At 40.4% G+C, this 12262-nt stretch overlaps 1 protein-coding gene across 2 annotated transcripts in view; it reads left to right on the top strand.

The window, feature by feature from the left end:
- CDKAL1 (CDKAL1 threonylcarbamoyladenosine tRNA methylthiotransferase) overlaps window positions 1-12262 on the top strand; it is an 845495-nt gene that overhangs the window by 325236 nt on the left and 507997 nt on the right. For both annotated transcript variants that reach the window (XM_075826579.1, XM_075826580.1), the window contains exon 9: window positions 10204-10307. In XM_075826579.1, the coding sequence (XP_075682694.1) occupies window positions 10204-10307 (104 nt within the window). The remainder of the gene's footprint in view (window positions 1-10203; window positions 10308-12262) is intronic.

The raw sequence follows: 12262 nt of genomic DNA, 5'->3' as shown, positions 1-12262 counted from the left end.
CAATTTAAAAATAATGCCGCATAACCAAAAGGGCAGGGGGGGGTGTGATGCTTAGCGCTCTGAAACTGTTCAATCAGCTACGGACAGTGTCAGAGCAGCTTGTGCTGTGTGATCTTTCTCGTGAGAGGACAATCTTGTCATGACTGTCTGACGAGCTGGAGAGGAGAGCATGCGCGCACAGCTCCGACTCCGCCACTACGGAACAGAGTGGGAGAAGAATTTACCTTTTTCTCTTCGATTCCATGGCAGCCGTGCCGTGTGTGTGTGTGTGTGTGTGTGTGTGTGTGTGTGTGTGTTCGTGTTCTCCTCTCTCCAGCTGTAGTCAGACCGTGATGACAAGACTGTGATCTCACAAGATAGATCACACAGCACAAGCCGCTCTGATGCTGTCAATAGCTAATTGGACAGGGTCAGAGCGCAAAGTATCCCCCTGCCCTTTCCATGAAAAGAAACGCCCCACTGACAGTACAGGGGATAATTTACATATCGGGTGCCAAATATAACAGCACCGATATCTCAAAAGGAGGAGGCTAGAGATTTAGTTTAAAGTGCCCCAGGGTCTATGCAGCAGTGCCTATAACAAGATGCACATGTATGGGCTAGTGAAAGGTTCTCTTTAACGGAGTCTAATTTGCATAGTGTATTTTCACTACATTAACTTTTTGTTTGGTATCTTTAAAGGGAATCTGTCAGCAGTTTTGAGGCCTCAAAACTGCTGACAGAGCGCTTATAGGGGAAGGGAAGGGCATTGTAAACATACTTTTTTTTTTTTTGTTGCTCATGCAAGTTGCATGATTGAGAGTCATTTAACTCCCACGGCGCAATGGTCACTCTCTGCTCTTAGTGACAGCTGTGACAGCCAATCTAGAGACTTCTAGAGCCGTCACAAAGCAGATCAAGTGTCCGACTTAGTGTCAATTCTGATCGCGGTATCGGGGGAATTAAGTATTAGCAAGAGAAAAGATATGTTTACAATGCCCTCCCCTCCCGTATAGAACTACGTCAGCATTTTCAGGCCTCAAAACTGCAGACATTTCACCATTCTATGTTCTAAAGAAGACATGGCTGCTGATATAAGTGTACATGTTTGTGTCTTTCCTCTTGAAGCTGTTTCTGATTATTTTGTCTGCATTCAGCAGAAGATTTATGTAGATGGCTGAATGTTACAGTACTTTATATTGAGTTAAAACTCACAATGTGCAAGAAAATTGTCAATTCAAAATGTGCTTGTGCTGCATGTTCTATGTAACAATAGTCTTATGATTTCATTAGAAAAGCAAATGTAGTGCAAAAAGATATAGCTGGTAAAAGCATTTCTTTCCTAATTCCAGATGAACTTATTGTTTTAGCGCTAGTGGCCCTCTTGTTTTGAGTGTTGAGTAATCTAAAATTTGTCATCCTCCTTTATGTCCATATATGCATGTGAGTGCCTGTTCACATTAAGTTTTTCACTTCCATCAAGGTATACATCGGTAGGAGCCCCAAAGTATACCTCCGACGGAAGGCACCGACGTATCCACTGTATAGGCATACAGTGGGATACGTCGCCCAAAATCCCTGGGCACAGTACTACTTTAAGCGCTGAGCCCAGGGGAGCCCCTGACGTCACTGTCCATGGGATGAAATGTAATCCCAAGAGGCTGGCCTGGATGATGTCAGTGGGCCCGCCTCCTGGGATGACTCTTCATCCCATATGACCGTCGCTGCAGCCAATCCCACAGGCTGCAGAGGTCTCCTGGAATGAAACGTCATCTAGGCGCTGCCGTTTTTTGCAGCGGATGTTCCGGGTGAGAAACCACTATAGTTTAGTGCGGGTTTTCGCCTAGAATTCCCTGCGGAGCACAGGGCAGATACGCTGCGTGCTTTTACGCAGCAGATCTGCCCCGTGTGAACTCAGCCTACTAGTAAATAAATTAATAAAAATTGTGCGGCAGTAATAAGGAGAGGAGGTCAGATAGGGGATTTCCTACAATTAACATTTATCACATGTCCACAGGATAGGTGATAAATGTAGGGTGGCTGGTACCCCCACTGTCCTTTAGAACTGGGGTTCCCGACCCCCATTCCTCATTGCTTGATCAGTGAGGATGGAGCATCGGTCGCACGTGTATGCTGCCGGTCTATTTATTGTTTATAGGGCTGACAGAAACAGCCAAACGCAGGACCCTTCTTCTAGAGGTCAGTAGAGGTCCCAGTGGTGCGGACTTTTAGAGATCATACATTTTTTAATGTTAAAGGTGGGAAAACCCCTTTTAAGGCCTAATTTAGGACATATCACAATATAGTATTTAATGTCATGGTTATAGAGGCTGAACATTATTTAAAACGGATTGGAGTCCTGAATATGCTGCCCTGGCAGCACATCAGAGACAGATCCACACTACGTTTAGTCCAAGGGACACACACAAATATTCAGTTTGGCTAATAGTCTAACAAAGAATACAGCAGACTCATAGTTATGAGTCTACTGTAGACACCCACCAGTCACTGGTGAGAGGGGCAGGGGAGCACTCCCCCTACCCCTCTCACAATTGACTGGTGGAAGTTTACCAGTTAGGATTTAGAATGGTCCAACCTCTCGGCCCCCCTACGATCTGGAGAAGTAGGGTAGGAGTTTCTTCTGCACACTGGCACTCCCCAAAACCCAATTTAACGAATAGTAGCTGTATTGTAGTTTCTTAAGCAGTGTATGTTTAGAAGCATCGCTGTGTAGGAAATCCGTGAAAGAGTGGCAGCTTTTAACTATTGATGCAGCCCCTTCATTCTAATGATCGCTGGGGTCCCGGCAGTTAAACCCTCATCGATCAGTAAGGGATGGCATTTCCTAGTAAAATATGTCCTCACTTACGTTAGCCCTTCAAGTAAATTTAACAATAAAATAACTGTACAGGATTAGTTGGGGACCTTGGTGTACATATATAGCAATGAATGAAATTTGGGTTGTTGCCCAAGTTTAACTTTCTAGTCCTATTTTTTTATTTTATTTTTGTGTGCCAAAGAGGTATTGTGCACAATGTTAATGTGTATAGGAGTCAAAGGGTTATTTTCAAGCCCTTTAATAGTTTTCTATTATAAATATTTGTAGTGTACTCATCTTATGAACTTGTTTACATTCTCCAGCCCTCGCTCCCAAAAAACCTTATTAGGCCTTCACTAATGTGACTGTAGCTGGTTGTGGCATGCCATGGTGGACTTCTGGTTTTGGATCCGATCTTCCAATTTTGCGTTTAAAATGAAAAGCAAAAAATAAAACAGACCGTAATAAGAGATCCAATTAATATAATTTTGATATACTGGTGAATTATATCTTCTTATAAAAATGGTAGCCAAGATGTCAGTGTGAACAGATCCTAGGCGACGGAGTGTAGCATTTTTATCACAATCAGACCTATATAGCTAAGCTTTTTTTGTTAACTTTGTTTTTTATGTTTTACATATGATTTTGTTCACCTGTTGCCCTGTACAGATTAGCCATTGGAAGAGACCGGATTAGTTTAGCATCCTGTTTTTGCTTGCCTTTATTCGAAGTAACCAATCTTTTAGACATTTTTATCAGTGATGAATTCATGCTTTTACAGTCAAGACTGTTTTTTACCAGCTCCTACTAATCCTGTTTCAGTTCATAAATCTTTCAACAGTGTTTGTTCAGGTCTCCCAAGTAAGGCTCACTGGTAGAATTCTGACAGATCTTTTGGCATGAAGACATATTTTCATCAGATGGCAATGGTTGCGTACAAACTGTGACAGCAAAGTTTACACGTAAGGTTGCTCTTTATGTGTATGCTATCCGTAATGAGATGGCCTTTCTGTTGCTGACAAGGACCGCTTCTATTTCTTGTCTCATGAGATCTATTAAAGACAGTCTTTCGTCGTCACTTAAGCCCTAGTGCGGTCTGGTCAAACATTCAGTCTCTGATATCGGAGCAGTTGACTACCAGTACAAGCTTAACCTTTGAGACAATATAGTACTCCAACTGGGAACTCTTTCAGATGCGGGAGCTTGTTTTCCTTAGAGTATGACTCAGGCCATCAACGTCTCCTGCACAGGTCTTGTAATGTCTTTTTTGAAGGTAATAATTTGGCCTGAGGCAAATTCAGCCACATAGTGAAGTAGGGAAAGGCAGTTTTCTGGCATGAATTATTCCATCTTGTCATTTTGCAACACTCATAGCTCATGTAGCCGGTGCTAGATTGGTGCACTGGTTTTGTTTTCTTTTTGAATGTGGAATGTGGGTTGATGTTCCTTAACCCCTTAATGAACAGGCCATTTTGCACGTCAATGACCAAGGATTATTTTTTGGTTTTTCACTGTTGCATTCGAAGAGTCGGAACTCTTTTTTTTTTTTTCCGTCGACATAACCGTAATAACCATATAAGGGCTTGTTTTTTGCTGGACTAGTTGTATTTTTCAATTGCACCATTTTTGGGTGCATATGATTTATTGATTAACTTTTATTAACTTTATTTTAGGAAAGAATTAAAAATAAACAGCCATTCCAGCATTGTTTTTCACGTTCTAAATTTACGCTGTTCACTATGCGGCATAAATAACATATTACCTTTGTTCTATGGGTCGGCACGATTACAGGGATACCAAATATGTAAAGGTTTTAGGTTTTCCTACATTTGCAAAATAAAAACCCTTTTAAAAACAAAAAATACTTTTTTTTTTCATCACCGCATTCCAAGAGCCGTAACGTTTTTATTTTTCCGTCAATGTAGCCATATTTGGGCTGGTTTGCGGGGGAAGGTGTAGTTTTCATTGGTAGTACTTTGGGGTTCATGGGACTTCTTGATTACGTTTATTTTATTGTTTTTTTATGGTGGGAATGGGAGAAAAAAAAGGAATTTTACCTTGGGTTTTTTAAAGTTTTTCTTAAATTAATGTGTTAACTTTATTGTTGGAGTGGTTACGATCGCGGCGATACCGTATGTTATTTTTTTTTTTTACTATTTACTAATCTTTTTGTTTTTTACTTTTTTTCTTCATAAACTTTATTTAATGGTTTTACTTTTTGTTTTTTTTTGTCCCACTAGGGGACTTCACCATGCGATCTGCTGATCGCTTATATAATGCTTTGGTGTACTTAGTATACCAAAGCATTATTGCCTGTCAGTGTAAAACTGACAGGCAATCTATTAGGCCATACCTGTGGCATGGTCTAATAGGCATGCTACTGAAGGCCTTTGTTAGGCTACTGGCTGCCATGGAAACCCGACGGCGCCCCACGATTTCTTTGCGGGGCGTGGATGGGGTGACAAAGGGAGCTCTCTCCTTCTGTCAAACACATTAGATTCTGCTGTCGCTATTGACAGCGGCATTTAATGGGTTAAACTGCCGGAATTGGAGCGCGCTTCGATTCCGGCAGTTGGGGCAAGAGCCAGGTTGTGTATAACAGCTGTGCTCCTGCTGCTGATCACGTGGGTACACTAGCAGTACCCACCCGATCAGAGCGATGGATATATCCGTCGCTATGCGGGAACCTGCATGTCACGGATGTATCGCTCGTCGTTAAGGGGTTTAAGACACTCTTCTTAATGCAACATACAATTTATACACTCGTACTGAATAATAGTTGCAAAGTTTTTATTAGGGAAATTTGAATAAATTACTGAAACACCCGGTCCAGTACCAACATCAACGAATGAGTTGCTCCGAGCGCGCATAAAGACTTCGATATTTTGACTATCAATGCTCTAAAAGCCAATTGTAGCTATAACCCAACAAAAACGTTTAAATACATCAATGGAGGATGTAATGTGACCATATAGCGTTTTTTGGCATATTGGCGACCTAGTTCCTGAACTTAGGCTAGTCCTCACATACTCTACATTTGTAAAGTAAAGTAGCTAAAGTTTACTCATTCATTAATTTACTTAGAAAAATATTGGCATTTTTCTATTTTGTGTCTGCCATTTTTCCAAGAGTAACAAGGGGAAGTGCAGCCTTGTTGGTTGTCACCAAAATCATCCTCCGTAAAATTTTATTTTGTTGATAGAATTTGCTGACAAAGTGACCGTATTAAAGAGGCTCTGTCACCACATTATAAGTGCCCTATCTCCTACATAAGGACATGGGCGCTGTAATGTAGGTGACTGCAGTGCTTTTTATTAAAAAAAACGATCTATTTTCACCACTTTATTAGCGTTTTTAGATTTATGCTAATGAGTTTCTTAATGCCCAAGTTGGCGTGTTTTTACTTTAGACCAAGTGGGCGTTGTACAGAGGAGTGTATGACTCTGACCAACCAGCGTCATGCACTCCTCTCCATTCATTTAGGCAACGCATAGGGATCCTTTTAGATCGCTATGTGCTGTCTTATACTAGCACATTAACGATACTGAAGTGTTTAGACAGTGAATAGACATTCCAAGGGATGTCTATTCACAATCTCTGCACTTCGTTACTATTTCTGTGGTACTTACAGCAGAGCAAGGGTAATCTCGCGAGATTACGCTGTAGATGACAGGTTACAACGAGATTACGCTTGATCTGCTGTAACTACCACAGAAACCGTAACGAAGTGCAGAGATTGTGAATAGACATCCCGTGGAATGTCTATTCACTGTCTAAACACTTCAGTGTCGTTAATGTGTTAGTATAAGACAGCACATAAGGATCTAAGAGGATCCCTATGCGCTGACTAAATGAATGAAGAGGAGTGCATGAGGCTGATTGGTCAGCTTCATACACTCCTCTGTACAACGCACACTTGGTCTAAAGTAAAAACACGCCCACTTGGGCATTAAGCAACTCATTAGCATAAATCTAAAATCGCTAATAAAGTGGTGAAAATAGATAGTTTTTTTAAAATAAAAAAACATTACTGTCACCTACATTACAGCGCCCATCTCCGTATGTAGGAAATAGGCCACTTATAATGTGGTGGCAGAGCCTCTTTAACATCAGTTGCTGAGAAGCTAAATTAAAGGTGACCACCAATATGGCTTTACTTCCCGTTGTCACTCTTTGGAAAAATGTCTGACCCAACAAAGCGGGAAATAATGTGATGTTTTAGGTTGAAATTTTCTTTAACAACGTCTGGAAAATCTAAGAAAAAAAAAAAAAGATCCATTACAAAAAAGTTCATGTTAACATATCTTTGCGTATGTCTTAATGCCAATTTTTGCTTGAGTGAGCTATAGGTAATCATGGAAAAAGGTGTTACAATTCCTCCAGTAGTCCTGTATCATTCTGGAATTTTTCTGTTTGCATATAATTTTTTTTAAATAATTTTATGTTGGAGCAAGCTTTTTGTAGAATTACACAGCAGTCATTTTACAACCACAAGCACACATTGTGCGTTGGCACTACCCGGTTATGAATCACTGACTTTATATCGTATTGTTTGCCTTTTGTTTGCCAGTACCATTATTAACTGAATATTTTCTATTCCCTTGTTTAACCAGAAACAAGGACGAAGGGCACAGTTTGTATAAAATGTTTGTCACAAGAGGATATGCAAATAGTGATGAAAAAAAATTTATTTGTTCGTACTATTGTTCTGGGAATTTGTTAATGTGAAGATTTTTTTTTTATTTTTTTTTAAGCAAGTAGCCTGTTTTTTATCTGTTACAATAGGATCACTATGTATAAAGTTGTTGAAGCCACAGTGTTTACTGTGCCTTACAGAGGCTCTGTCACCACATTATAAGTGGCCTATCTCCTATATAAGAAGATGGCCGCTATAATGTAGGTGACAGCTGTGCTTTTTATTTAAAAAAAAACGATCTGTTTTCACCACTTTATTAGCGATTTTAGATTTATGCTAATGAGTTGCTTAATGCCCAAGTGGGCGTGATTTTACTTTAGACCAAGTGGGCGTTGTACAGGGGAGTGTATGACGATGACCAATCCGCGTCATGCACTCCTCTCCATTCATTTACTCAGCGCTTAGGGATTCTGCTAGATCCTTATGTGCGGTCTTATACTAACACATTGACAATACTGAAGTGTTTAGACAGTGAATAGACATTGCACGGGATGTCTATTCACAATCTCTGCACTTCGTTACTGTTTCTATGGTAGTTACAGCAGAGGAAGCGTGATCTCGTTGTAACCTGTCATTTACAGCGAGATCTCGCGAGATTACGCTTCCTCTGCTGTAACTACCACAGAAACAGTAACGAAGTGCAGAGATTGTGAATAGACATCCCGTGGAATGTCTATTCACTGTCTAAACGCTAAACCCTATGCGCTGAGTAAATGAATGGAGAGAAGTGCATGACGCTGATTGGTCAGCGTCACACTCCTCTGTACAACGCCCACTTGGTCTAAAGTAAAAACACGCCCACTTGGGCATTAAGCAACTCATTAGCATAAATCTAAAAACGCTAATAAAGTGGTGAAAACAGATCGTTTTTTTAAAAATAAAAAGCACTGCTGTCATCTACATTATAGCGCCGATCTCCTTATGGAGCCTCTTTATGCTGAATTGGAAATGTTATACTACGTTCACATTTATGTTAGCGGCTCCTGCATCTAAAAATTTGATGAAAAGAATTATGCTGCATGCATTGCTATTCTTTCAGTCAAAACGATGGACACTATGACAGAATCTTCCCTTTATAAGTCAATGGTGTGTTTTGGGTGCAGGTGGTATCCGCTGTACGATTCATCCGGCACAGCGTTGTGGTGGTTTCATTGCGTCCTCCATTATAAATTACAGACACGACTTCAGAGAGGTCCAGGTTGGACCGAAATATAGTTATATTGTCTTCTTGGATATAATGTCACGTAGATATTGAAATACTATACAAGTTGTGTTTGTTGATGACTAATATAAATAAAAACGAATTATCATCATTGCAAGCAAGGAGTGCTGTGGATTTCATTATACTGCCATATGGACTGAAGAGTCCGAATTGTCACCAACGTGCAGTATAGGAGTGCGATCCTACACTTTTTTGCATAAATGAAAACCACGACTTGGATGCGAACCGAGACTTCTTGATAAAACATGTTTGCATTTATCTCTGTTGAATAACAATACAGTCATTTGGGCTTCCACCTCGTTTTAAAATGGGATCAGCAGAAATTATATATTTGGTGCAATTTTAGGTGACGTGTAGGTACACTTATGCACCCTATGATAAATCTCTTCCATAACATACAACTTTCTTTTTAATATTAGTGGGTTGGGGAACATTTTGAGGGATTTTAGTAATAAGTAGAGTTTCTAGATAAAATGTGATCTTGGCCAGAAACCGCTAGAAGCACTTTAGGCCCTGTTCACACTGAGGTTTTTTTCTGCAGGCAGAAAATTCTGCCTGGAAAAATCAGGTCCAGTTTTTTTAAGTGGTTTTACACCACACGCGTTTTTTGCCGCTTTTTTTTTATCCTTCTCCAACAGAAAGATAGAATAACCGCAAGCGTTTTTTGCCAAAAAATGCGTTTCTTTCCATCTCCCATTGATTTCAATGGGGTTTTTGAGGCAGAAAACGCCTCAAGATAGGGCATGTTGCTTCTTTTTCCCGCAAGCGGGTTTTTTTGCTTGCGGTAAAAAACGCTTCCACCTACCATTGAAATCAATGGGAGTCAATTTCGGACGTTTTTTTGCCGCAGTTTCCGCTGCAAAAAACTCAGTGTGAACAAGGCCTTATGGTCAAGTTTTGGGAAGTGTGTTATGCATAATTAACTTAGATTCACATTGTACAATTGAGAGAACCCAGTATAAGCTCTTATATAACAGGAATAGGATTGGTGCTCACTCTTAAATAGAGGGTTTGAGAAGGAAAAAGATTTATGATCTCTTTAATGGGGGAATAAAGTCCTGCATGAAAGAAGCCGGATGTAAGACCTGCCGTTCCTGTAGTAGGTACTTCATTGCTACTGCATTAGGATTGACTGATGACAGCATAGTGACAATGGAACAGGGAGATGGCTTTACCAATAGAAAGTCTATGGGAATAATCTACTGTGCACACGAACAGGGGATACAGAGCTACATCGAACACTGTTACTAGTATGGCTTACCTATGGAAAACAAGAATGGTCCATCTGACCGCAATAAGGAGAGAAGGTTCGGTAGGTTTTGTAGGCACTGGTTAATTGATCGTTGTTTTGCTTGGAATATGCCTTTAAAGAAGTTGAATAAATGTATATCCAAAGCACAAGATGCCTCCGTTTTGTAAATGACAAAGTACATTAGTACGGTTTGCATATGACATGTCCTCATTATGTGTTTTGCTTATGTTTTACAGTTGCTTAAATGCATGTACATACTGCAAGACAAAACATGCTAGAGGAGAGCTTGCCAGTTACTCTATAGAAGAGTTGGTCGATCGAGCAAAGCAGTCTTTCCAAGGTAAGAAATCATTGTTCGGCAAAATAATAGTAAACCACAAAACTACCTTTCTTATGAAGTAGTGTAAAGAATCACAAATCTGATATTGGATACAGTATACTTAGGCTTTTCCATATGAATTGATACCCTTCTTTGCATATGCTTGTTGTATGATAAATTCCATTGTTCATGAAAAATAAATTTTGTCAAAAAAACTTGGGAATTCAATGGGAATTGAATATTCTTTTTTATTAAACACAAGTTTTTTCAAAATGTAAATCTTTATAGGAATTGGTGCTCTGTTTTTCTGATTCAGAGCTCAAAATCACCTGCTTAGCCAGAACGTTTGTGATTTACCTATGGCTGTCTATAGAAGGGATTTGGAGCTATGTATCAGACAAAGCGTTGCTCCAGTCTCTATAGCGAGAGACCTAAAGACATTACGTCAAACGGTGGACTTCAACTATAACCTTGTTAAGTAAACCATGCAGATATTGGAATTTTTACTTGCAATTCAAATAAAGTTTAAGAATTTACACATACATAGGGACCAAGGTAAATTGGTCGTATTGATGGTGTGTTAAAGTATAAAATGGTGAAATATTCAAATGGACGCTGACTTTTCATACAGCTTGTCCTATTCTAATAGTATAACGGATGTCTAGCAACTTTGCAATTCACGGACAAGGAGGACATTTATCAAAGGTTGCACAAAGACACCAATGATAACACTGAAGGAGCTCCAAAGATCCACAACGGAAATGGCAATATCTGTCCATAGAACTTCTATAAGCTGTACACTCCACAGAGTAGGGCTTTATGTAAAAGTGGCAAGAAAAAGTCATTGCTTAAAGAGGCTCTGTCACCAGATTTTGCAACCCCTATCTGCTATTGCAGCAGATAGGCGCTGCAATGTAGATTACAGTAACGTTTTTATTTTAAAAAAACGAGCATTTTTGGCCAAGTTATGACCATTTTTGTAGTTATGCAAATGAGGCTTGCACAAGTCCAAGTGGGTGTGTATTAGGTGCGTACATCGGGGCGTTTTTAATACTTTTACTAGCTGGGCGCTCTGATGAGAAGTAACATCCTCTTCTCTTCAGAACGCCCAGCTTGTGACAGTGCAGATCTGTGACGTCACTCACAGGTCCTGCATCGTGACGGCCACATCGGCACCAGAGGCTACAGTTGATTCTGCAGCAGCATCAGCGTTTGCAGGTAAGTCGATCTTACCTGCAAACGCTGATGCTGCTGCAGAATCAACTGTAGCCTCTGGTGCCGATGTGGCCGTCACGATGCAGGACCTGTGAGTGACGTCACAGATCTGCACTGTCAGAAGCTGGGCGTTCTGAAGAGAAGAGGATGTTACTTCTCATCAGAGCGCCCAGCTAGTAAAAGTATTAAAAACGCCCCGATGTACGCACCTAATACACGCCCACTTGGACTTTTACTTTTAAACACACCCACTTGGACTTTTGCAAGCCTCATTTGCATAACTACAAAAATGGTCATAACTTGGCCAAAAATGCTCGTTTTTTTAAAATAAAAACGTTACTGTAATCTACATTGCAGCGCCTATCTTCTGCAATAGCAGATAGGGGTTGCAAAATCTGGTGACAGAGCCTCTTTAAAGAAAAATATCAGAAAGCGCGTTTTGAGTCCGCCAAACAGCATGTGGCAACTCCCCCAAACTAATGGAAGAAGGTTCTTTGGTCAGATGAGAATACAATTGAACTTTTTATTCATCATGGCCACAGTGAAGCATGGTGGTGGCAGCATCCTGCTGTGGGAATGCTGCTCATCGGCAGGGACTGGAAAGTTGGTCAGTAATGAAGGAAAGGTGAATTGCAATAAATACAGGGCAAGACTTGTGAAAACCTGTCTGTCTGCCAGAGATTTGAGGCTGGAAAGGAGGTTTACATTCCATCCAGGGCCAGTTTTAGACAGTGTGGCCCTGGGCAAAATTAAAAATAAGG

Source organism: Rhinoderma darwinii, chromosome 5, assembly GCF_050947455.1.
Source record: "Rhinoderma darwinii isolate aRhiDar2 chromosome 5, aRhiDar2.hap1, whole genome shotgun sequence".
NCBI lineage: Eukaryota > Metazoa > Chordata > Amphibia > Anura > Rhinodermatidae > Rhinoderma > Rhinoderma darwinii.
Note: the sequence above shows the minus strand (reverse complement) of the source record. Positions and strands in the feature narration are given on the sequence as shown.